The sequence below is a fragment of the Athene noctua genome, chromosome 1, assembly GCF_965140245.1.
Source record: "Athene noctua chromosome 1, bAthNoc1.hap1.1, whole genome shotgun sequence".
Lineage (NCBI taxonomy): Eukaryota > Metazoa > Chordata > Aves > Strigiformes > Strigidae > Athene > Athene noctua.
Window position 1 is genome coordinate 60,727,026 of NC_134037.1, and position 26,160 is coordinate 60,753,185.

General features: G+C 46.2%; 2 protein-coding genes and 1 non-coding gene across 4 annotated transcripts in view; 2 read left to right on the top strand and 1 right to left on the bottom strand.

The window, feature by feature from the left end:
• The first annotated feature begins 1,652 nt into the window (after positions 1-1,652).
• On the top strand, positions 1,653-13,052 carry HEY2 (hes related family bHLH transcription factor with YRPW motif 2). 2 transcript variants are annotated; one of them, XM_074896260.1, is made up of 5 exons: positions 1,653-1,812; positions 2,961-3,039; positions 3,150-3,233; positions 5,914-5,995; positions 10,825-13,052. In XM_074896260.1, the coding sequence occupies exons 1-5, from the start codon at positions 1,730-1,732 to the stop codon at positions 11,505-11,507; spliced, it is 1,011 nt and encodes a 336-aa protein (XP_074752361.1). In that variant the 5' UTR covers positions 1,653-1,729; the 3' UTR covers positions 11,508-13,052. The 2 variants fall into 2 exon arrangements, with proteins under 2 accessions (XP_074752361.1, XP_074752363.1); XM_074896262.1 differs by lacking the exon at positions 3,150-3,233.
• Positions 13,053-25,873: 12,821 nt separating this feature from the next.
• On the bottom strand, positions 25,874-25,945 carry TRNAE-CUC (transfer RNA glutamic acid (anticodon CUC)). Its single transcript has one exon. It is a non-coding gene; the product is annotated as a tRNA-Glu (tRNA).
• Positions 25,946-26,064: 119 nt separating this feature from the next.
• The window catches only part of NCOA7 (nuclear receptor coactivator 7), a 105,570-nt gene continuing 105,474 nt past the window's right edge, over positions 26,065-26,160 (top strand). The window contains exon 1 of the mRNA XM_074896254.1: positions 26,065-26,139. The gene's annotated coding sequence lies outside the window, so the exon portion shown is untranslated. The remainder of the gene's footprint in view (positions 26,140-26,160) is intronic.

A 26,160-nucleotide genomic window follows, 5' to 3' on the forward strand; every position in this document is an offset into this window, starting at 1 on the left:
TTTGGTTTTTGTTTTCTTTTTTTTTTCCTCTTTTTTTTTTTTTCTTTTTTTTGGTCAGATCCCATCAAAGGGATCATTGAGGGCAATGTGTCCCAAGCTCTCGGGAACTGCCTTTGCCTTTCCCGCGGGCGCTCGCTTCTGTTGTTTCTAAGCAGCCGCGAGGCTTTTAGTAACTCTGCAAACACGGGCGTGAAAAGGATGTCCCGGTGGGGCAATGAGGCATGAAATCCCGCTGTTCCTTTACATAGTAACAACATCCACATGCAAGCGCAAACGGCCGACGTGCCACCAAATATCATTGCGTAGATGGAGGGTATTAGAGAAAAAAAAAAAAAAAAAGCTGGCGCCAGTTTCTCTTTCGCCACGGCCCTTCCCCGCACGAAGACCCGCAAAGGAACCAAAACCACCTGTACCTTCAGCAGGATTTAACGGCGTGGAACACTGAGCCATGGCCCCCTCCTCTCGTCGGCAGGTGCTGCCGCCGCGCTCCCCGGAGCCCCGGCCGGGCAACCGCAGCCCCGGGCGGCCGCGGGGTACCCAGCGGGACCGCCCCGCACCCCCTCGCCGCCCCGCCCGGCTCGAAGTCCTCCGGGCTGCTGAGACACTCGCGGCCCGAGGGACGGGAGGACACGGCGGTGCCCCGGCTGGTGCCCGGCGCCGCAGCGCCGACCGCCCCCGGCCTCCCCTTGGCCCGCGTCCCGGCGGCAGGGGCGGCAGAAAAATGTCCCCAGGAAGGTGGCAAAGGGGACAGGAGAGGGGGACAGTCACCCAGGGTGGAAGATTAAATTTCTGCGGAGAACATGCCACTCCGAATGGATTTTGTCAGGAAGACGGATTTAGAGGACACAAACAAACGGGGGCGGCGGGGCGGGGTGGGGGGGTGATCCCAAACAAAATCAAAATAAAACCCGCCTGCTGCAGACCCTCCGGTCACCGAGCCGCTAAACGTCTTCCAAGTCCTTTCCAGCCAGGATTATCGCCGTGCTTGCCTCCCGTCCCCTGCAAGTGCCCGCTACCCCTCGGCGCGCCCGTGGGAGCCCTGCGGGACGGGGCGAACGGGGCCACTCGCCCGGCCGGGCCGGGCTTTACACCTCTCCCGGGATTTATACCTTTCCCGGAATTTATACTTTCCCCGGGATTTACACAACCCTCAAGCCCGCGGTCATGTGCCCTCCAAGACACCCCGCGGCACCCCGGGGTCGCCCGCCACCGCCGGCAGCTTTGCAGGACGGGGCGGGGGGGCTGGTCCGGCTCGGGGATTACGGGCCAGGGGCAGCACGGCCCCCCCAGATGCGGGCCGGGATAGCGGAGCCGCCCCCTGCCCCCCCTCGGTGACATGGGAGGGCTGGGAGCCAGACGCCGCTTCTTCCCCGCGAAGGGTGAGCCCCGAGGCTGCCCCGGAGCCCCGCGCCCGCCCCCCCCGCCCCGCTCCGCTCCCCGCCTGCCGTGGGCCGAGGGCGGCCGGGCCCCCCGCGGGGCTGCCGCCCGCTCCTCCGCGCCGCTCCGCGGTGGGCGGCCCCCCCGCCCCGTCACCCCCGGCGGGGCGGGCCGTGCCGGGGGCGGGCCGTCGGGCTTGAGGCTGTGCCGCGGCGTGGGAAAGCGCCTCAGAGAGGGTTTGCTCTGCTGGCGGTGCGGAGCCGAGCCGAGCCGAGCCGAGCCGGAGCCCCCCCGGATTTATTTATCTCTGCCCCCACCCCGGCTAGAAGCGGCGCCGCGTCCTGTGCCCACGATGAAGCGACCTTGCGAGGAAACTACCTCAGACAGCGACATGGACGAGACAATAGACGTGGGGAGTGAGAACAACTACTCGGGGTGAGTGAGGCACCCCTAGCCCCCTGGGGCCGCCGTCTCGGCGGGCGGAGGCGGGGACCGGGATGCGCCCCGAGATGGGGCAGAGCGAGGGGGAAACCCGGCCGCCCCTTCGGGGGGTGGGGCGGAGGGGGGCATACGGTTTCTCCCTCCTCTAGGTCAACTCACAGCTTGTTGATAGTCCCCCATGAATTTGCCCCGCGGTCTAGCTGCCCGAGCCTCGAAATTGTGCGGAGCACTCAAGTAGCCTGTGAGCCACCAGGCTGCAGTTCATTAGCTCCGCTTAATTTGCCATTTCCAATCAGATCTTTCCCAAAATAGCTCCTGAGCAGGCCGAACAACCGAAGGGAATCGGTGCCAGTGGGAACCGAGCTGTGGGATCCACAGTAGTTGAACTTCAGCAGACCCCGCGTGGGAGCCGAGGGTGGGCCGAGGTGCGTGGGTCAGCGGGACCGCCGCGGCGTCAGTGCTGGTCTTCAGAGCTGGTCTTGCCGGTTTAGAGGCACACACACTGGAGCCCCGTATCTTCCACATCAGTGGCTAAATGAGTGTTAAAAGCTACTGGATGTTTTTGCTCGCTCACGACGAATTAAAAGCCTTTTCCTACTCGTGGCTGGTGTCGTTTTAAAAATGGATTTCGAATTCTGCTCCCTGATGCAGGACGCTGCAACAGACCCGGGCTGGGCAACTGGTTTTGTGCTTGAGCATCTATTGACTGGTGTAGCGGTGGGCAGGAATGTCAAAACCTGGCAGGCCAGGCAGACGTTGTGCCATCGGACACATGTACTTGCCACCGCTGACAGCATATAGAGATGGTTGACATCGTTTTGGACTCGGTTCTCCAGCCTGTATTTGGTAGGCAGGGCTTTATATGTGAGGGAAACGAAATCTACTGTACTGGACAGTGAACTGTCTCCAGAAAGGGGCTTTATTTCCGACAGAGTGTTCAGTCAATTCAAAATGTATGCTGGGGCAATCAAAAATGAAATGTCTCTCCCTCACTTTAAAAATACCGTGCAGTGTAAAGCGCATCTTCTAGGCATTGAAAATGGCATGAGAGGGATTATGCATACTTAATACAGTGACCTAAGGTGTCTTCAAAGAGCAGTGTCAAGTTGTGCAACACCTGACAGACTTTTATTGTTTCACAGGCAAAGTAATAGCTCTGTCATTCGATCGAATTCCCCAACAACAACATCTCAGATCATGGCCAGAAAGAAAAGAAGAGGGGTACGTTGCGTTTAATTCTCTTCTTCCCGTGTGACAGTTTGCATGTGTGCTGTGATTTTGCCCTTCAACATTTTTTATAAACTTAATGTGTTCTGTTTTTTTGGGAATAGATTATAGAGAAAAGGCGCCGTGATCGTATAAATAACAGTTTATCAGAGCTGAGGCGGCTTGTGCCAACTGCTTTTGAAAAACAAGTAAGCCCTTTTTTTTTTTTTTTTTTAAATTTTGTATCTCATCTGGCAATGTTAGTTCTCTTGTAAAACTCATTAAAATAATATTATATGTGTCCTGATCTGGCACAAAGCAGGCATTTCAATAAAATGCTTTCTTGTGGCAAAACTATTAGAAACATAATTCATTATAAGGCTGAAAAACATTTCCATTCTTTGGCTTGTTTTTCCCTTAAGGGTAACTGTGTTCATGTTGCCTCTGTTCTTTCGATGAATTCCAGTAGTGGTTTTGTTAAAAATGTGCTTTACTCCGTATTAAAAAAAAAAAAAAAAACAAACCCAGCACAACTCCCCCAAACCTTTATGTCAATTAGCCTTCTGTCTAAATCTTTAAATATAATCTCCTTTGCCCCCACTTTAAGAAACCTTCATTTTTTTTAATCTATAATTTCAGTTGCAAAGTAATCAAACCAGTTTCCTGAAAAAGGAACAGACAGTCTGGATTATCCACGTTTTAAAATTACTCTTTAGAACCAGGTCATTAGGAGAGGGAATAGGCCCACGTCATGTGAGCTGGTGAAGTCAGTGATACGTTCAAAGACTTTCAGTGAGAAAGTATTCAGTGGGAAGGCTGTAAGGATCCAGCTAATTTTGGTTCAGCTCCCTGGTCATGAAATTACAGACCAAAAGCTTAGAATACAATCTATCCTGCAGAAAAAGGCATTTTGTTTATGATATTCAATTTAAATTTTTATTTACTTTTCCATACCTTGATTTTTAGTTTTTGGGCTTTGATTTAATATTTAGCCTTGTTCCTGTTTTACTGGAGGTATGTGAAGATCTATGGATATGTGCAACTGACACCACGTTTCAATAAAACGGAACCGACTGAAAATAAAGAACTTGACTTCCTTGTAATTGTAAAATAAAAAACAGAAAATAAAATTTGAGAGCTGGATTGCAAGTTACCACTGCTGAACGTCAGTGGTAAGTGCGTGGCAAGCAGCGCACCATATTAGGCCTGTTACATCCCTGGTCTGAACAAAAGCTAGGAAGAAATTTTAAATACTGTAATTGTGGTGAGAGCATCACTTGTGTCACCTGCAGTACGCTTCTAATAACTAGTGGTTGTAACTGTGCCCTTCCGTAGGTTCTGTCAAAATGGAATGACAGAGGTATTTTGAGCTAGATAAACAGGGGCAAGAGACAACGTTTGTTTGTCCCATTTTATTGTTTACTTCTTGAAAACCGCAAACATTATAAAACAAGTCCTACAGAGCCTTTGGAAATTACCCAGCGCCATGCAGTTTTTAGCTATTAGTCACTCTCACTGAGACGGCTTGTACTGTGTCTATGGAAAAGATGAAGTCTGAGAAAAATACAGGATGTAGTCGCATATAAAATGGTGATTTCTGACCAAAAATGCACACACGCACCAACCTGCGTATGAGGAAAACGTCGAAAGCAGTAAGAGGATTGAAAGAAATGCATTGGTGTAAAAATGAGTGCGCGCTGTGTTTTGTTCAGAAAGCCCCACCATTTTTCTGCAATATGCCAAGGACAAAGTCATGAGTCCCTTTCCAGCTCCTTGACATTCAGCTCACTGAAGTTTCCAAGTTGGAGGTTTAGTTTCGCTTCCGCCTCGCTCCCTCCCTCCCTGTCCAAATCACAGCTCTGCTCTCCAGAGCCCCTCGCAGAGATCGGCGCTGGCAAAGCAGGGCAGTGGAGGAGGGTGTGCAAGCCTTATCTAACTTCCACGGGTGCAACCTGGGCGAAGCTGGTTGAGGCTGCAGGATGGCTGACAGCAGTGAGGTGGCCCAGATGATAACTAGGAGAAAAATTTGGCTTGCAGGATGCAATCCACTGGTGGCTCCAGCTTGCGCAGCCCTGGTTTTATCTGATGCCAAGTGATGACTTCTTGCACTGGAGTAACATTTGCCGATAAACTTAGTCTTCTGGGTGTGCTACAGATATTTGAAGGGAATGCTACCATGCAAAATAGTTTTATAGGGATTAATATTAATACTACCTCTTGAGTTGTATTTTATAGTTTTCCAGCACCTACTGTAGTTCTGTCAGCCACCCTCAGCAACAGAAAAGATTTTTACTGACAGAGGAGCTAAACTCTTTATTTTAGTTTCATGTCCCTGCAAACTAGGCCTAACTTAAAATACTGTGGATGGTGAGGTTGCTTTTTCAGTCCAGAATGAGAATAGAATATTCAGCAGCCAAATGACATGTCGAAAATTAACAGGCGATTAAAAAAGAGGGTACTTCTGGGTGTGTGCCCACAGGGACACCTACTGGTAAAAGCAGAAAAAAAATGTTGCAGCAGGGTCTTCGTCGACAACTGTGCAGACCTGTCCTGCCTGCCCTCCGTTTGTGTTTGTTGTTAAAAAGAAAGTCCAGAAAGTTACATATTTCTCTCATTTCATGAAGATGTCATCTCTACACCATCTTCAAGGCCAGAGCTACGCTAAGCTATAGCCTTAATAAAGCAAAATTGTGCTGGTGCTGCTAGAGAGGAGACAGCATTAGTCCTTAGACAAAGTCTGGGAGGCAGATGCTCATGGAAGAATTAAGCTGAGATTGTCCTAATGATAGGGGAAATTGAAACCATAAGGCTGAGCTCAGTGGAAAGTATATCAAATTAAAGTTTCTAGTACTTGTAAGCCTTTATTTATATGAGTCTCTTATCTCAAAGGGATCTGCCAAATTAGAGAAAGCGGAAATACTGCAAATGACAGTAGATCATCTGAAGATGCTGCAGGCAACGGGAGGTAAAGGTAAGGAGCTGATAGTTTCTTTTCTAATATTTGGGGAAATCTCAGCAAAAAAAGTGCTTTGGGGAGCTGTGATAGGCGTTTCCAGATTAAAGGAGTGGAAATCAATGCTAATGGCAGGATTGAACTCGTGGGAAAGAACTACTGGGACAAAAGAAGCACTTGACCCTGGGCTTGTGTTTGCTTTCATAACACTGTGGGAGTAAAGGCTTCATTCACAGGCAGCCCAGTCAGAGATTTGTTTGGGGCTTCCAAAGAGCACTGAAATCTGCACAAGGAGACAAAACAAATACACAAACACCAAACATAAACAGGAGGTTTGTGGCAACAATTGTGTGGCACAAAACTGCTGCTAAACCTCTCTATCCAGCAGCTATACCAAAGGAAGTGGATGGAGAGGAACTTTCTTTATTGTTTATGTATTTTTCTTTGTTCTGGAAAGACTTTTAAATGCCAGGTTAGACCGTCTCATTCACCAGAACAAAGCCCAGTCCTGCTCTGTGCAGCCCCAGGTATCTGATAAAGCAGACAGGCAGACGGCTAGCAGTGCTCTCTGCACTCGTATTCATATGCTGTGTTTGTGTGTCAGAGGTCTGGGAAGCTGCCTGGGTAGTGGGTGCTGGCATGACACAGGGACTGCACTGGCTGACCCATTAGATCAGCCAGCTGCTGGGAGTCGAGCGTACCTCGCTTGTGCAAGCTGACAGCCTCGAGGCTGGAGGCCAAATGGTTTCAGCCACCCACGAGGTATTCTGTATAGTCATGATTTTGGAACTTATTTGGAGTAAAAACTTGCTGGCCTCCTGTAAGCACAGTCCTGTGTCCTGTGCTATCAACTGGGGTTATGGTTCAAATTGGTGCAATGGAAACCAGCCGATTTTTTGTTGACACATTCTGCCATATACGTAAAGGCTAGAACAGAGGCATCTGTTGCTCTCTCTCTTCCTTTTTTGATTAAACTCAAAAGTTTTTAGCCCGTGACTGAAATACTGCTCCTCTCTGTACCTCCCAGACATTCCGAATTCAGCTTATAATCAGTGCATGCTTAAATCAAGTGGTGATAGGAAAGACTGGTATTCTGTTATTTGTGAAAATTAACACCAAGCTGACATACATGTTTTCTAGGTGTTAAGAGGCTTTTGCTGCGAGTCCATTTAAGCATAAAATTTATGGGTAACTTGTTCTAGAAGAGGTGAAAGGAATTTTATTGCCCTTCATATAGCAGACATGCCTCTTGATTCCTCAGAAAATGTGCAAAATTTTAAAAAGTTCTTTTTTATATCTAAAAATATCCTTTAAAAAATACTGTTTAGTCGGTAAGGCTACGCTCTTGAAAGTTGCGAAATGCCAGAATTGATCGTGCTTGTGCAATCTGAAATCAGATCCTCTGTGCGTGTGCGTGATGGTGCTGGCTTTAATTGCGTGGTTGCATGCTGGCTTTCCACAGGCTCCGTCTCGCTTGGTGCACGGGGCGAACAACGCTCTGCTGCTGAGAGAAGCGGTGGCTGTTTTGCTTCACCCTCCCCGCGTGACGTGCAGCTCAACTATCCCAACCTGACCCCTGATTCACGCTGCACGTTGTTCCTCTGAAAAGCTGCAGCAGCTCCCACCCCTCCGATGTCTGCACTGACAGTGGGAGGGCCAGGAGGTGAACCTGATCAGAGGCCTAATTTAATAGGAACCCTCCTTCCCCTGCCTCCCCACCCAAAAAAATTATGTGGGTGATTATTTTATAACTGGGTCAGGTCAGGTGGCCCAGCTAGTGAGGCAGGGGATGAAGTGCCTGGGATTGTTGCTCCTGGGCGGAGAGGGGTTTTGAGAGAGGCCCAACCTCCGGCTGTGGCTGGACAAGATGGATTCTGCCAGCAGTCCCAGGTCCTGGCGTCTCTTCCCTGGTCTGCCACCACCGCCATGCCTCTCCCTGCCACGGTTGCCGGGGGGCAGCAGCACAGGGAAAGACGAAGTGTTGGGGTGCCGGGAGAGGCAATCCCGGTTTATGCTCACAACCACCTCCCACACCATGGTCCGTAGTGGGTGACACATCAATATAATACCCAATCGTTTCACAAATACTATGACTTTGTCTTTTCCTTCTGACCCAGATATACAAGTAATCTCACTGCATGGATGAAGAAACTTGAAATTTGTGAGTTAGTACCGGGCAAAATTTAAGTTTGCATCTCCTTATTCCTTAATGTTTCACTTTGCAACCTAATAATAGTTTTAAATATAATTTCTGAGGGTGTTTTTAAGGCAGATTTTTGTTTTATTTGCAAGTGTAGTTATTCCCAGTTTGTAACTCATCTTCTGAGCCAGAAACTTTTTTGGATCAGCAAAAAAATTAGTTCCATCTTTTTTCCTATGGACACAAGCTGTTATTGCAGCAGGGTGAAATGGGTCCTGATACCCTTATGCTCCCCTGCATCATGGGCTGAGGAGAGCTCGTCCTCTTCCTCCTCATGAAGAAATGGTGGGTACCCACGATGGGGAATGCTTGGGGCTAGGCAAGCTGGCGTGGAATCCACCACTCCTTAGCGTGCTGAACCCAATGTGGGCATGAGACACGTGGCTCCTGTCCCTTCTCTGCTTTTTGGAGCTGCTCGGGGCAGGCAGGCTGCCACTTCTGACGTCCTCTGTGGACTCCATGTTTCTGCCACCCAGACACAGGTGCAGGCAATGGTGTGCTGTTCGCATTGAGTTATTATTTTGGCCTGTGGCCAGGGCTTTTGGCTGACGGTGCAAGCAAGCACAGGAGAGAAGTAATTTGTCAACAGCGAGTCACTTTCTGGGACCTCGGTGTGGTTTTATTGCAGCTTCACTGCAAATTTAGCTTGAGTGACTGACACCTGGGTCAGCAACATCAGTTAATACAGCTCAAATGACTTAGTGTCCTTCGTGCAGAGCAGATGGGTTACCAGGATAGCTGAAGTAAACCTGAGACTTCCCATTCATTACAAAATGCTGGTGTGTATGCGTGTGAGTGGTGGTGGAGGATGTTCTTGGGTTTTGGAAAGAAACAAGAAACAACATTTCTAAGTCTCTCTCAGAAAGGGGAAGCCAGCAAAGGGGAAACCTGGGAAAGATATCCATCAAAATCAGACTCAGGGGAAACTGGTGACAACCACATCCCCTGTCTGCTCCTGTCTGGAGGGAGGAAGGCTGGGAAGCCCTGGTTTGAGCCATGAGCTCTCAGGATTCCCAGGCTGGCTGACTCGTGGCTAGAGCCGGGAGGTGATTTTGGCTGCATGTCAACCCTTCTGAAGCTGCCAGAGGTCCTGGAGCATCTGGTGTGGAGGCAGTCCCCATGCCAGGCTGGCTGGAACCTGAGCAGGTACCCTGCTAGTCTGCTGCTGCTGGCCTGCCTGGCATCTGCTTCTCAGGAGTTCACTCAAACCATGGCTTTTCCACAGATTGCTTGGTTGCAGTGGACCTGGCAGAAGAAATGCTGGGAGGAATCAGTGCTTGCTGACACGAGTCCTTGACTCCTCATATTCGTTGATCTGCTGGCCAAGCCAGTGTTTCTCTTGGGTTTGGTACAGCCTCAGATGAGCAAGGTAGCCTGAAGCAAAAGCACCATTCTAATTTGGCAAGAAGGGGTGTAACGCGGGCAGGGGATTTGAGGAGACACATATAAATGTGTGCAGATTAATTTTATAATGCAGGAGAGCAGTGACAGAAACACTCCTTTCTAGCTTGAAAGTTGATAAAAGTGAAAGAAGGTGCTAGCATTTTTCAGAAAGACAGAGATTATTTCATGCCAGAGAGTACAAGACCTAATGCAGGTATTGCTGCTGTATTCCTCCATAATAAGGGCACTTGATTTTTATATACTAATACACATCTTAGTCATGCATACCTAAAAATTTTCACTGAAAGCAAGAGGAAAAAACACTGTGCTAGCTTGGGAGTGGATAGGACGATATTTCCCTGAGGAGACTACTTTTAAACTAAAATAGGAAAATTTCAAAAACTGGAGTAGGTTTTTGTGGTTAAAGAGCTGCAACTTCAGCACTAGATTTGATGCTAGACCCTTTTAGAAAGGGAGTATCTTTTCATGTGCATTTAATAAGACAATTTATTTTTCAAATGCTTTTTTGTAATGCCTGTGGAGTTCCAGTTGCTGTTTGTTGAAATACCTCATGGGCCATATGACTGTCAGTCTTCCATCTCCAAATTAGCAATGGCATTACATAAAACGTTTTCTCACTAAAGCTTTTTATTGTGTGTGTGCAGAGTCATGACAAGATGTTTTTAGTTTGTAGTTAAGTAACACCGTATGTCATATTGTCTTAATGACTCTGTGAAGTAGATGAGACCCCGGCAGCAGTTGCAACAACTATCTCACAATGTCAAGAAACAGTTTGAGAGCATTATGATGAATGCCAGTGCAGGGAAGAAAAGGCAGGGTAGTACATGCAGGCTCTCTGATCTCCAGCCTTTTTCGTTGTGTAGATAAACGTCTCGTTCACACACGCGTGCAGGATCAACACTGCACTGCAGCAGTTTGCTGAGGAATATCGGGAGAGGCATTGTATATCTTTTCAAGTATCACGAGTACTTATGGACTTAATTCTTTTCATTTGTATATTGTCTGGAAAAGCAACTGCAGCCTATTGCATTACAGGGATGGTCACACAAATCATTTGTGGATCAGAGAACAAACTTCGCATTGCAAATCATAACCCATAAATGGATCAACCCATAATCTTAACCTGTAAATCTTAACCCACAAATCTTAGCCCAGCTGAGTAAGAACTGGGTTAGCTGTGTCACCTAATGTCGGCTGGGAAGCTGGCTTGACACTCAAGATATCTTTTTCCCTCCCCTTGCAGGCTATTTTGACGCTCATTCCCTGGCCATGGATTTCATGAGCATTGGCTTCCGGGAGTGCTTGACAGAAGTCGCGAGGTACCTGACTTCAGTGGAAGGTCTCGACACATCTGACCCCCTGCGCGTTAGACTCGTGTCTCACCTGAGCACCTGTGCTTCTCAGAGGGAAGCTGCCGCCATGACCTCCTCCATGGCCCACCACCACCACCCCTTGCACCCTCACCACTGGGCAGCCGCCTTTCACCACATCCCGGCCGCTTTGCTGCAGCCGAACGGACTTCACGCCTCTGATGCCGCCCCGTGCAGACTCTCCTCGGAGGTGCCCCCCCATGGCTCTGCCCTGCTTACGGCCACCTTTGCCCACACCGATGCCGCCCTCAGAGTCCCCTCCGCTGGCAGTGTCGCTCCCTGCGTCCCTCCTCTCTCTACCTCCCTCTTATCCCTCTCTGCTACCGTTCACGCCGCAGCGGCGGCAGCTACGGCTGCTGCCCAGAGCTTCCCTCTCTCCTTCACCGGCGCCTTCCCCATGCTTCCTCCCAGTGCGGCCGCCGCCGCCGCCGTGGCTGCGGCAACAGCCATCACACCTCCATTGGCCGTATCCGCCACTGCCAGCCCTCAGCAGGCTGGCAGCGGGGGTAGCACTAAACCATACCGACCCTGGGGGACGGAAGTTGGAGCCTTTTAAGTCTGCCCTCTCCCTTCCCGGTCTGGCTCCCTCCTCTCCCTCAGCACACGCACACGTGCACACACACCCCCACGTGCCCACACACACCCGCACCCACACCCGAGCCTCTGGGACTCGGCATGTCCTTCCTGCTCAGCCCGGCCGAGAGGCCGCCTTCACCCAAAGGGCCTGAGAGGCGCCGGCAAGCCCGCCGAGGAGCGGCACAGCTATCCTCCTCGTTTCAGGTGTCGGAGAGGACACCGGGTGATTTCTTCTTCTTCTTCTCAGTTTGTTTTGCTGGAGGTACCTTGAGGGAGCAGCAATGGCTTTCATAACAGTGTGACCATATCGGCCTGTAGAGGTTTCCTGGGAAAAACGTAGACATTAGAACTAATAATTCTCCAGCTATGCATCCTTGTTTGGCAGAGAGGTGAGGGATCGCACCTACCAGCTCTCCCCAGGATAGAAAAAGAGTGCGAGTTTCATAAGTGCCTGACATTGAAAAAATAATAAATAAAAATAAAATTATGTATATGTGTGTTCTGCTAAAACAAATAACATTGCACAGGTATGGTATGGAATGGTATGGGAGAGAGGCAAAATCCTGCATTCAACTTAAGAACTGGGAGACCTTTCCAGGGAAGAGCGTGCTCTTGAAGGGGAGAGGTTTTTTAGCCAAAAGATTGCCGAGGAAGAATGTTCGATTTGACAGGCCTAGTTCTGACTTCCTTAGTTCACTTTCTTTGTACAGACTTGCCAAATTGTGACATCTAGCATAGCACTGGTAAAAGCAATTATCTTATCAGTGCTGGGATTAATGAACATTTCAGCGCTGCCTGTGAGCCTTGAGGCACCCTTTTTCATGGCTTAAATATGGTGCTAGCTCTATCTGCACAAACAGTGAATTTGTCATGCACCCAGAAGTAACCACCTATTTAAAGTGTGCACACTTGGATACAGTCAATTCATGCCAATACAAGAGACTCAGTGTTGTAAGAGTTCAAATTAACTTATTTAGCTGTATTTGGACATTTACTTTCAGCCGATTCTGTGCAAGATCCCTCTTCTTTTCACTGTCAACTTCTGGGAGAACGATCACTCTGGGTATGAATGAAGTTATGGTAGGGACAATTTTTAAATTGGCTATTAACACGCCAACATTGTAATGTGGGTTTGATTCCAAACCAAAATGAATGTATTAAAGGGGATGGATGTGAGTAAATTATTTTGTCAATACCCAGACAACTAGTGCTGCATAAAATGGTTTGCTTTCATTTTTTATTACAGTGACTTAAAATAACCTAAGTATTTTAATACATCCATTCAAGAACTAGAGATTTTATGTAAAAAAAAAAAAAATAAAACACAGCATGTATTATTATGCACTTGATTTCTCTGCTGTGTGGAGAAAGCAATAAGCATTGAGAATGTTAAACATTATGCAAAATGTACTTTAAAATATTTGTTTTAAAAATACTGTACCTAGTTGGTCTTTTATGCATTACTTTGTTAACCTTTTTTCTATGCAAAAGTCTTTACATATCACTAATTAAACGAAGTCCTTTTTGACTGCGTTTTATGGATGATTTGTTGCAGTTTTTGTTTGCTCTTGAGGAATACTCGTGGGCTCAAATTTAGTCTCTGCCACTGATAACAAGCCTCTCAGCTGCTCCATTCTCTTCTGCTCCCCTCGCTCAGCCAGGAAGCCCGTCTTGTACACCATGCTCTGAAATAGGCAGAAAAAAACAGTAAAGCATCATCAGCTTTCAGTCTTGTAAACTGGTTCTGCACTGACAATACGCTTAATAATACAAACCCATCCGTCCATCCAGGAGAGACCCAAAAATCATTGGGGTTTCTAGGTTAAGCTTTCCTTCAGATACTCACTAAGGGCCTCTGTTTAGAAGGGGAAAATTTTAACCCATTGACATCATTAAATATCTGTGATTGTGAGAGGGTAGTTTTTCCTTCCAGTTCTGGTCTTCTCATTTACCAGTTCTCTCTGAGGCAAGGGCTTATTATTTCATCTTAGATCTGCAAAGGCCATCCACAGAAGTTGTGCAAAGCTCTGTCTATAAGGATAAGCACAAGTTTTCACATGTCCAAAAGGCACTAAAAGATTATTATGCTCAAATTACATCTGATAAAACTGAAGCACAGAAACGGGTGACCACCCTATATCCAGACAGAGACTTCATCCCTCACCAAAATGCAGCCTCAGCTCAGTGGCTCACTCCCCATCATCCCTTTCTCCCAAATGTTAAACATGTAACCCATCCCCTCCTGCTTCAGCCTGTCTCTGGCACGAAGGCAGGGAGGGATAGTGATTTTGCCTGAACAGCATGCTGTCCCACGGAGAAAACGGACAAAAGATGGGGAGGAAGACTCTCTAACCCTGAGCTGTAAATCATGCTTGAACTTCTTTGAAGTTTTGTTGTTTGTTAAACATTTTTTGACTCAGGACACAAATGCTGCACTGCTATACCGGCATGTTCAGCAGCATCTGGTTCAGGTGCCATTCACTTTCCATATGAGCGCTTTCAAGAATTAAGATTACATTAGCTAACTGGCAAGTAGATAAAAAGTGGGCTTTATTTACATGAAAAAGAGTAATTGCAACCCTACTTGACTTTAAGCTGTTAACTATTAACCGGCCCTCTGAGTGTCTGGTAGGTGGTCTCCCACGCATCATATCGGGTTAAAAAATGGGCGGCCATTGATTTGGTTACACGGAAGGACTTCAAACTAATTGATGTGTCCCAGAACATTACCATTTGTTTCCCCAAATGTGACATTTTGCCGTATTCTTAAAAAAAAAAAAAAAGAATTTGAATAAATATTTCCAAGAGACTGTTTAGATAAAAGCATAATTACTTTAGCACCCTGAAACAATGCATCACAGATGGATTTGTGCAGCCTGTGTGTTTGGGCTTATCCCATTTTCACTCTCCCAAAACAGACCAAATTCATGGACGCTGGATGAGTTCTTGATGTGCCCTCTCTTTTGGTTTGGTTTTTGGTTGGTTGGTTTTGGTTTTGGTTTAATGTGAAACACCTGAACGGACCAGCACATGAGGCAGGAGCTCTGCCTTCATGCCAGTTCAGCCCTGAGCCTCTGTTGGGAATGTTACCTCTGGGAGGGCAGATGAAGATTTTCCAAGTGCGAAATTAATGGAAAAGAAGCATACTTCACATGTGCTGTTGGAAAAACATCAGAGGGTAATAGCTTCTGATGGCTTTGGTTGTAGTTGTGCTAACAGGTCAGAGCTGAAGGAGTCTATGCAATTTTTAAAACAGATCAAGGGAACGTTGTCTCCTTGGCATAAGCAAGATCCAAAAGGTAGGACTAGTGGCTGTACACACACAACCTTACTTCAGCCCTTTTCTACCTTTATTCTTCATTCAATGATGAATGAACCTGGAGGATGAAAAAAGTTTGTAATTCATTTAATTTAGGATCATAGCACATAGCACAAGAAAGCAAATCGTTCTGCTTACTCAACAGTATATCTGGCTTTGACTAACTTTTCAAGGGGCGAGTTTGCAACCTTATATTCCGTTATCAAGACGATCAAAGGAGGTTATGCAATTTCCTAGAATGTTTTTCTTAAGAGGAAAAAGCTAAAAAACAATTCTGTCACTCAGCATTAGAAGGCTCGAAACCTTAGCCCTCAGCAGTGCAAATAAAAAGCACTTAGGCTGTTGTAGCTGTGGGACTGCGCCACACAGCACCGAGGGAAGATTATTACCAGAGAGGAGATGGAGAATTGGGAGGAGGTGCTGCCTGTGCTCCCTGTGCTCTGCAAGTGGAGGAAATCCGGCATTAGGTACTGCCCCAGAAGAAAAACCGGCTACTGAGGCCGTGGGCTGAATGCATATATTCAGAGCAGAATAATCGTATCCTGGCTGTGACTACATCTGCCTGAACAACTGCCAGGAGGTGCCAGTTCATGCTGCTGCCTCCCTCCTTAGTGTGATCCTTCAAAATGTTTGTTTGCAGCTATTCTGAAAGATGATACTTCAATCAGGATGTCATAAGATAAGGGCATTTGCAGATGCCTAGGACACAGATATTGGGAAATTCTTAGGGCTATTGTAAATGAGAAAGTTCTTCTTCATAACAGAAAAAGGTCACAAGCATCTTTTCATCAGAAGATACTACATCAGAACATACTACTGAAGTGTGGACTGTTACCAGCTCAACAGTTCATTAGTCAGCCGCTTCTTTAGGCACAGATAGCCTGAGGTCATATGCATGGGGACCTGCCTGATTTAATAGTCACAGGGAGTTTTGTCTAACTTGGAGAAAAGATGAAGTGATCGGTATAGCTTTGTTTGCAAGCTTCATGTGCTCAGACTCATTTGTGTGAAGCTCTTGCACCTGAGTGTAATTTTACTCCACGCTGAAATTTTTATTTATGCTTTGTTCCTCCGCTTCACCATTTTACACAGCAAAGACTTGTGTTTTGGAAGCTAGTGTGTAAAGGTCTCAAAAGGGATGTCTGCAGCAACACATCTGACCATGACCAGAAATGGTAAGCAGAGGAGCCCCAGGCAGGTAACAGAAATGCTGGGATCTTAAACCAAATCTTTCCTAATTTACAAATGAAACAACATTTTAACAGATAATTATCTGAAAATAGGTGTTTTGGCTTTGTTTTGGGTTTTGTTTTTTCTTCTGGTAATTGCTACTACTGGAAGTTGTAAAGTGCTATTAATGTCGAAAAACAATCACTTAGCATTCAGTTGCGTAAATATTTGCCATGCCCTAAGATGGGCTCCAACTATCACTCTGGAAGGTGCAGATCTCCCTTCTGTCCTGTCACCTCTGCCAGACCTGTGCAGACGCCTGGAAAACGCAAGGTTGTTTAAGTGGCACTTAAATGCATATGGCCAGGCAACTGAATTTCTCCTTTCTCGATCTTGCATCATCTCTGGAGAGACAGGATTTGAAGCTTAATAGTATTTTCACATGTGACCCGATTTTAAAATCAGCCTCCTTCTCACCTGAAGAAACAACAGAAAAGTATCAAAATGATTTGATGATGATGTGTTGCTATCATCTATCGATCTTGCAAAATAAGACCAGTCAGCTCTTCATTCGACACTAACTTCAGAATTTCTCTTAATGGTCTGGCTGCAGCAGTGGCGGTGATTATAAGATGATGTCAATATAATTTCTTTTTAAAGGGGTATTTTTCTACATTCATGGTAGCAGTGCAAAGCTGGGACACATGAATTAGTGTTGTGCCCTAGAAATCAAAAAATCAGAGGCAAAAGGACATTAATACAGGAAAAAAAAGGCAATGTGTCTGGCTGAATTACTTTCATGGTCTGGAGACGCAGACTCCTTTTTTACAGTTACAGCTGCCAATACTGAATTCAAGCAAAGCTAAATGTTTTAGACAATGTTTATCTGAACAGTGCTATGACTTATTCTACAGGTAAGTCCTTCTGAGGCATTGACGTCATTTTGCTTTCCACATAGTCCATATTTACAATTTTTCTCTTCTACAAAAGAAAGTCTTCAGGGTGAAAAAACCCCACCTTGATGCTACACCGAAATTGTGATTGCAATCTCCTAACAGCTGGGAAATTTCTAACTCTGCCCATGTCTTCATGTATGTTACACTGCAAGACCTCCTTCTATGAAATCAGCACACTATTCAGGAAACTGGAATTTATTATTATATTATATATTACTGGAAGATGTAAAGAAAAGTGTTTTACCTGTAAAGAGTACCCATAAAAAGTATTCAGTATTACTGTGTGGTAGGTCAAAAATCTAATAAATTACTACAATGCAATCCATAAACTCAAGGGGACAAAATTACACTTAAAGGCCTACACTTTTTTTCTCCTTAGTTTTGATTTAACTCTGAATGCTGTAATTTTTTTCATTTATCAGTGAGCCAAGTAACTTTATTTTTCTTTAGGAGAAGGACTGTTCTTTGGGGAGTTTAAAACAAAGTGTTATGCATTTAAGATACACTTCTGCAACTAGATTAACAAGCTAAGGTCTGGTGTGTGGATAGTTCAAATAATTTTTAATGACACTTCCCAGCACAACAGTTGGGTTTCATATACAAGCCTTAAAATAACATTGTTTTTCTCCCCACCCCGCTCTCTCTCTGTTGCTTTCTAAATGTACATTGGTGGAAGATAAGGGAGTTTATTTTGTTTAGGTTTTCTTAGGGTTGTTTTTCTGAAGAGGCACCAGGGTGGCAAGGGGGGAGCGATGGTGGGGCATGCCTACTCTTTGGGTGCGAGGAGCATCTCCTTTCCTCTAGGTAGGCAAGGCTACTTCCTCACCTCTTCCCTCTGTTTTTGGGCAGCCATCTCACCGGGCAGGCCCCTCCCTCCTTTCCCGACACAAAGACAAGCCAAATGGTTTGCAACAACTGCAAAAGTCTGCTGTTTCACCAGGCTGTCCCTGTCTCTCTTGCTATGTTCTCTTCCTTTTGTCGATCATAAAGGCTAAAGTGTTGCATTTTTTGATAGTTACCTCAGGTCTTCCTTCATTCGTGACCTGCCATCATCCATGTCTGCTTCCTTCCCTTCCCTCCTATCACAGGTCCGATACCTGCCCAGCTACAGTGACTTTGTCCCTTCAATTTATTATTGCAGTTAGCAGATAAAATGCTACAAACAGGAATCTCAAAACAAAACAAATAAAAACGTTTCCCGATACTGCGGAAAACTGACCTTCATGTGCCACCCTGTCCTCCTTCAAGGCCTGCTAAACCCAGAAGAAAGATTCCCATTAGTAAATCACTATTGGATCATTAAACCTTTTTAAGGCAGTATGTGCCTTACCGAGAGAATAAGGATTACGACACAGCAGTGGCTGCTGCCCACTGACAATCATGGGAACCGACCTCAGTAATAAATCCATGAATTATCTGGCTCACTTTGACCGGTTCTCACGCCAGAGCAGCTCCTTTGATGTGACCGTCAAAACCCAAGGATGCCCAATAGCAGTAGCCACCAACAAAACAATAGAGAAGTAATAATTCAATATAAATATGTAAAACCTGCTTGCCCATATGCCTAGCTTTAGCGGTGGGGTATTTCTGTGCCTGTGGTTGAAACTGGAGACAAAAAAGTGAAATACCTTTTTTTCTGTATACAACTTTTTAAGGGAAGAAAAGCTGGGCACATTACAGAGATTTTTTAGCTACCGTTGATGTGTACAACTTTTTCAGCTAAGGGGGGTGTTTTCCCTGTTGCTTTTCAAAATCAGTCTGATAGTTCACCAATATGCCCTTAAGGACTGAGCCTGCAGAGGGACTAAAAATGTTCCTCTGAGGGGCACAGAGAAACTATTCCTCTTCAGTGGGGCTATTCATATAAATGAAGTTACTCATGCTTTTAAGCCCCTGCAGGACCACAACTTTAGAGGATGTATTCTCATTTGTCTGATTTGTAAAAATATTTAGTGTCAAGCTCCCTTTGAGTGTTTAAATACATCAGAAATACAACTGTTTGTTAGTCTGCTTCTTGGCTACCCACCTGTAAAGTTGGAATACTGTTATTTAGTTTCTTGTCCTTGATCTTGTCTCATTAGACCTCAGACTCCAGAGGAAATACTATCTCCAAACCCATGATCATCTTGTCAGCACCCTTAAGCAGGGTTTCTAGCCCTTCCCATAAACCTCCAGTTAATAGAAGATAGTAGCTGTCCTGAAGCCCAGATGCTACTGAGGGTGGCAAATTTCTGATGGCATAAGGGATGATACGGAAGAAAAATCCCCTTCAAATTGTATGACCAGAAGAGAAGGAGAATTTATTAAATTACTTTTAACCATACATTTTTTTACTCTTAAAGCGGGACCAGCAAACTGTAATGAATACTAGGTACAAAAGATTTTAAGATATATGGTTTTCAAAATTGCTGAAGCAACTGTAAGGATATCAACACGATGGGAACAAGCAGAGGACACTACTTCTGGGTATTGCTGTTCCGAGCTGTCACAAGGGGATTGCTGCCATGCTTGGGGTGAGGTAATTCTTGCCTGCCTGTAGGCATCGCTCCCACTGCCTGCTGTGTGTTTATCTCACGCTGCTGTGAGTTACCCACTCCAAGCAGCCAAGCAACGGAGTGTGGTCACCAAGAAAGCAGACAGGTGTGGGGGGGCGGGCACCTCTTCTAAACTTCTGTGCTTCTGAAGAAGTGTGGCAGTACAGCGTGTCACAGAGAGCTGCTGCATATTGCCTGCATTCACAGCCAGAGCCACCAGCAGCTCTTGTCCGTTGTTTCTCACCAAACCCAGACTTGGGGAGGTTGTTGTGGAGAGCCCAAAGGTGAGCACTTCAGAACCAGGCCTGGCATGCACACAAGGACTCCCTGTGAGCCTTGCAGCAGGCAGGGGAGTCACAGTGATGGAGCTCGGGCTCATCATCTCATGTGCTTCACACTCAATTTCAGCTTGCTTGCTTAAGGGGAGATGAGTGCAGTATGGTGGGAGGGATGAAAGCCGCACAGCAGGCTACAGCAAGACGCTCCATTTCGATTGACCCAAGGCCATAGTGCAAACAAATCTGAAGCTGAGACTTTCCACCCAACATGGGGTCGAGAAAAAACAAACTGAAGATTATATACTGCAAAACTTCATCCTGATAGAATCAGACAGGCAGTCTCTTATCTGAACAGAGGAGAAGGTAATTTCTGTTTCTTTTATTTATTTTGCTGGATCTCTTGCACAGAACTGCAGCTTACACAATACCAATTAATCCATTTATGGAACAGAGTTGTCGTTTATGTCAAAAAATCCCTTGCAAAGGATGCAGGGCCAGTTTGGGTGCATAGCTGCTTGGCGGCAGAGCTGCAGAAGGCACCCTGCCGAGGCCACACTCCATCAGCTGTCTTGGCCTTGCCTGGGTCACTGCTATTCCCTGTTACACGCAGCGGGCAGCACCACCAGCCAGAGCATGTGTTGTAATATCAATTTATAGTCTGTTATTATTTTCCTGCTTTCGGGGGAAGCTGGCACCTCCCAGCTCCATTTTCCTGCCAGCAAGACAAAGATTAGGCACAGCATAATAACGTTGTCAATATAGTTTACTAAAATGGGATTAATCAAAAGAGCACATGGGAAACAAAGCATGGAAAAGCAGAAGGTAATGATTGACTGTAGCCACAGGGCAGTAATAAAAAGGGTCTAGAAAGCAGATTTTCAGCACGTAAGTGAAAAAGCTGAGGCTTTTAAAAGGATCAGAGCTTTCATAATTTCATGATCAGAGCACTTCATAATAGGACATGGCGATTGCTCCTGTAAAAGGACTTTTTTGGAAAATCGTCCTTGGATAGTATTATCTAGATCTGCGTGTGGTAATTAAATCTTCATTGGGCTTTCATTACCATCACCTTAAACAAAAAACCTTGGTTTGGATAAAATGATTTCTCTTAAAATACGATTCAGAATAGATTTTCCAACTGTAGTTCTGGAGGGACAGTCCTAGCAGGATTTTAAATGAGGTAGTTGTGGATTTTTAGTTTATCTTACTGTCCGGGAGGTGTTGCATAATTAATCTGTACCTAGGAAAGAGATTCACAGTTATGTTTTAAGACAGTATTTTACAGAAAGGATCTTGGGGAGAGCTAATAGGAGGAGTGAAAAAAAGGTCTGGAGAAGGGATTGTGTGCCTGAAAGCATCTTCCTTTTTTTTTTTTTTTTTTTTTCCCCCCCCATCTCAAGCAGTTTAGTAAACACTTCGACTTGTTTGTGTCCTTTGACTGCCATGGTGATAACAGCACTAAAGTCATACTACAGACTGCTCCCATGGTTCACCAGCCTTGTGAATCTGTGCAGGAGGGAACAAAACCAGACCCTTCTTGTCTCCCCAGGCAGCTGATGCCCTGCAACGCAGAAATTCTGTTTCCCTTCTTTGCCTTGGCACAGACTTGCTGCATGGTCTTCAGTTCAAAATCTACAGGTAAAAAGCAGAGATGCTGCTGGCCCCTGAGGGAGCAGCTGTGAAGATGTCCAGGGCAACAGTGTTCTTTGTCACTCTGGTAATGGCATATATCATCAATGTATAAATGCCACACGTAGACGAAGGTGTTAAAGAATCTGAGTCACAGTCCCGATAATCCTTTGTAATTTATCTTTTTTTAAATGTCATATTAAGGCTGTTTAAAAGGCAGCTTCTAAAACTTCCATGTACAGCCTTAGACTCAAGGATTAACACCTTGCATATGATTTGGCTTGATAACAGCTTCATCTCTACATAAAGCTGGCTTTATCAGCAAATACAAAGCCTTCATTACTGTATAGCTCATCGGAATGAAACGGGCACATTGTTAACCTATGGAATTAAATCTGAAACCTTCAGAGCAGGGACCATGCCTGGGGGGGTGCGGACGGGTGGTTGCAGACACGGGACCGGGGTGCCACCTCGTGGCATGTTCAAACGGTATTTTTATCAATGAGCAGAGGTGTTGCCCTGTAGAGGATAGCACGAAGTTGTACTTGTTTACGTCCACAACAAAACAAAAAATGAGGGGCTAAGTGGCCACCAGAATGTCCTGGGAACAGAGTAAATCCAATGACTGCATGACTGTATGTCCTTCAGATAGAAGTGAAGTATGAGGGCAAGTAGAAAAGATGCCTTTAGAAAAAAACTGAGAGCTTTCATTTTCTAAAGAGTCTACTGGTTGTAAAAGTCATGCAAAATTTTATGTTCACTCACAGGCAAGGTATTTCATATAAGATTGGGAAAAACTTTCGAAGCAGAATTAAAGTAGGGCTATAAATTAAAAGTGGTAGCCAGAAAGAAAAGTTAATGCCAGAGATAAAAGATAAAGTTTGGATGCGAAAGCTCCTGTTCCCAAATTTTCCAATAAAGGATAAAAAGCGACAGTTAACATTCTTACCCAGAAACTCTGCTGCTGGTTTAAATTGATCGACAGTATTGTCTACCTTCCTTATTTCTACTGCAGTGCATTCCCATCAACCTTTGCTGTGAGATGGAATGCAATTGGTCAAGCTTTTGAGGAAGAACAGAAATGAAAGTAAAAATATTTGTGATCCAGTATCTCAGAATATATCAGTTAGAAGAAAATTCAGCTACATTTTGAGAATGTGATGCTTCAAATTATAATAATACTAATAATAAAATCACATTGATCTTATATTTGTTTCAAATACCTCTGTTCTAGCCTGTGCAGCCATGTGCCAGATTGCTTTTATAATGTGCTTTTGATTGTGCTGCCAGTCCTCTGCAAAATAGCCTACCTTTTCTGGGGCCTCAGCATGCCAGTGTCATGAGTTACTTCTTCTTTAAAACAAAAACATCAACAAAGACTCCAGGAAAGATGCTTCTTCCACCTTTTAAAAACAAGTACCCTGTTCCTTCCCCTCTTTCACATTAGTCTAAGGCCCAGGAAACAGCAAGTCAGAAACTGATGTAACTGTTAAACCCATGCTGAAAGTGAACACTGACTCTGGAGCCTTTGCACCCCAAACCTTTAATTACATTGGGACCTGAAGTGGTAGGACACCAGCAAGAAGACTGGTTCTCACTCCTTGCCGAGTGGATATTTGTCCTCAGCGTGAGGGCAAGTTTCAGGTCTGGCATCAGACTGAAAAGGGATTGGGAAAGCCATTAGGTAGCCTCTTCAGAGGCTATGCTTCTGTACCTAGCAGTTTACTGGAAATGGTACTCTTTCTTTGTGTGCAAGAGCTATTCTGGTGACTTCTGCCATGTTTTTAAAATCTTAGATATGATTATCCTTTCTCAGATGACTCCAAAGCTGGACTCATGGTGCTAAGAGCAGGCAAACATGCTGCTACAAAATGAGCTAAAACCAAAGGAAATGCTTCTTCTGTTCCTTTCTGTCAAACCATTCCTATACATTTTATGGAAAACTAATCAACACCTCAGATTCACTTCAGCTGCTTCTAGAATGACCCATCATTTTCTGAGGTAGAAAACAGCAACTTCTTCCACCAGTTTGGTAAGGCATTTCATTGAGACTGAAGAGAGACAGGGAAGTCTGAGAGCCCTACAGAGCTATCTCAGTGCAATGCATGTAAACTGATAATTATAGTGGGAAGTCCAAGACAAAATAATAAAATTAGGACTTCCAGGATCTTAGGAGGCCCACTGAGCTATTCCATTGGCCCAGTTTGAGACTGTTGATGAGATGCTTGCCCAGCCACGGTTAACAACCTCCAGCCATAGGAATGCAGTAATTCTTTAGGTTGCATACTTTGGTCCTTGCGTTTAACTATTATTTGGAAGCTTTTCTTACTATCTAAAGGGTGATGACATCCCTTTTGATTGTGTTCTTTCTGCCTTAGCAAAGGTATTCCCATCCCTTTGCACCCCCTCGCAGCTTCTCTCATAAAAATATAGTGGAGGACCTTGGGTTTTCTCGAGAGACACTTGTATCTGCATTGGAGGGCAGCCCAGACTGCAGTACGCCTCCGGCACACCCTGGGAAAGGCAGCCAAAGCCATTATTTCCAGTGGTGTTTTCACATCAGGGCAAAGTATTCCTGCATGAAGTGTGGCCTGCTAGTATTAAGGAGTTATATGAGTGATGCAAGGGCCATAGCTGGGTCCTGGCAGAAAGGAGGATCCCTGCTAAAGCATAATCCACCAGGTGTGCTAGTTTCTGTTTTGCAGTCTGTCTAAGCTAACTATTATATTCATTTATTATAGGTATTTCTTGTTTTATCTGCAGCAGTGTAATGAGTCTTGGCTGGGATGGAGTTAATTTTCCATGTAGCAGCCCTCATAGTGCTGTGCTTTGTATCTGTAGCTAGAAGGGTGTTGATGACACACCAGTATTTTGGTTACTGCTGAGCAGTGTGCCCACAGCATCAAGGCTCTCTCTCCAACACTCCTCCCCCCAAGGTCAGTAGGCTGGGGAGCAGGTGGAGAGAGTTTGGGAGGGGACACAGCCTGGACAGCTGATCCAAACTGACCAAAGGGGATGTTCCCTACCGTGACTGTCATGCTCAGCAATGAAAGCTAAGAGAAGGGTCGGAGGAAGGATTAATTTTAAGGCGTTTGTCTTCCAAAGCAACTGCTATGTGTACAGGGGCCTTGTTTCCCAGAAAGTAATCAGGCATCACTTGCTGATGCAAAGTAGAGAATATCTTTTTTTCTTTTTTTTTTTTTTGCTTTGCATCCACACATGGCCTTTACTTTCTTTCATTAAACTGCCCTTATCTTAACCCAGGACTTTATAATCTTATTTTCTCTCCATCCTGCTGAGGACGGGGCTGTGAGATAGCGGCTGGCTGGGCACCTGGTGGCCAACCAAGGTCAGCCCACCACAGGCAGGCACTGATCCAACATCGAAGAAAAGCATCTCTTGTTGGAGCCCTGGGTGTGGGTTTGGATGCGCAGGTGATATAATGTGCTACAGGACAGAGCTGGGAGCTCCCAGAGGAGGAGGGGAGGCACACTGCTGCCACAGGACTGGAAGAGGCTTTACCCTATTCTCATCATCTCTCTCCTCCCCACCTGCCAGGGCACCTATACTGTTTTTAAGGAGCTGAGAAGGTGTGACGATGTTACCTCTTACAGTGAGGGCTTCATTACAGGAGGCAGTGAGACAGATGCTAATGACAGGGAGGTATTACAACTCCCTTCGCCCTCTCTATTACTTCCACCTCCTAACGAATATCTGGGATCTCTCTTTGCCCCCCCTAACCACATACCCAGCAACCCTGATGGTGGGAGCTGTGCAAATACCCTGCAAAGAGATAGTGTTTGCTCCTCAGGTGAGCAAACACTATGGGGAATTGCAGTCCCCCCTCCTGCCAAGACAGAGATGCAAGGGACAAACCCTTCCCACCTTCTCTGAGGGAAACAACACTCGGTCAGAGAGGCATGCACACACCAGTGACAGCTACGGGGGTCCCCACGGCCATGGCTCAGAGATTCATGACGGCACCAGGTGGTCATTCCATCTGTGGGGGGAAAGGTGTGGCAACACCCTTACCTGTCAGAGCAGCCAAAAAAACCGTTAAATATGGTGTTTCTAAGTGCTGGCCAACAGGCCTGCCAGTGCCCCTCTAGGCAGACGCTGCTCAGCAGCCTTCTGCTGAGTTCTAGAAACCCTGCGGGTGAGCCAGGGGTGTCCACAGGCAGTTTTGTGAAGGGAAGATTTACAGATGCTACACCTGGGCAGGCTTCCCCTGCCTGCCCGCACTGCGCAGGGTGCTGAGACTGCTCGCTCCCTGCAAACCTGACTCCTCCAAACTGCCAAGTGCCTCCTACAACACCGCACCGGGCAGCAACGCCGACGCCTCGGGCTCGCGCAGCAGCCGGCCGAACGCTCCCTGAACTGTAACAGCAAAAGCAGAGACTCGATGAGAACTCTAAAATGCAAGTGTGTCAGAGAAAGAGAATAGGGCGAGAAAAATCATATTCCCTGACCGGGAATCGAACCCGGGCCGCGGCGGTGAGAGCGCCGAATCCTAACCACTAGACCACCAGGGATCCGTGCACAGTGGCTGTATCTCCGTGCCCAAGAGCGCGCCGTGCCCGCGCCCGGCCGCGCGCTGCCCGCGCCGCTGCGCCCCCACCGCCGGGCGGTACCGAGTCCCGGAGGCAGCCGTGGTAGGGAGCGACGCTCCACTGCACCCCACGGAACGGCGGGGTGGGGAGGAGAGGGGCCGCCTCAGGCGGGGCTGGTGAGGGGCCTTCGCCGTGGG

What these genes read in the sequence shown, in the direction of transcription:
- HEY2 (XM_074896260.1), top strand. Translation starts at nt 1,730, where the DNA reads ATGAAGCGACCTTGCGAGGAAACTACCTCAGACAGCGACATGGACGAG. An exon ending in CCAGAAAGAAAAGAAGAGGG is followed by an intron (nt 3,040 to 3,149) that starts GTACGTTGCGTT and finishes TTTTGGGAATAG; the next exon opens with ATTATAGAGAAAAGGCGCCG. An exon ending in CAACTGCTTTTGAAAAACAA is followed by an intron (nt 3,234 to 5,913) that starts GTAAGCCCTTTT and finishes CTTATCTCAAAG; the next exon opens with GGATCTGCCAAATTAGAGAA.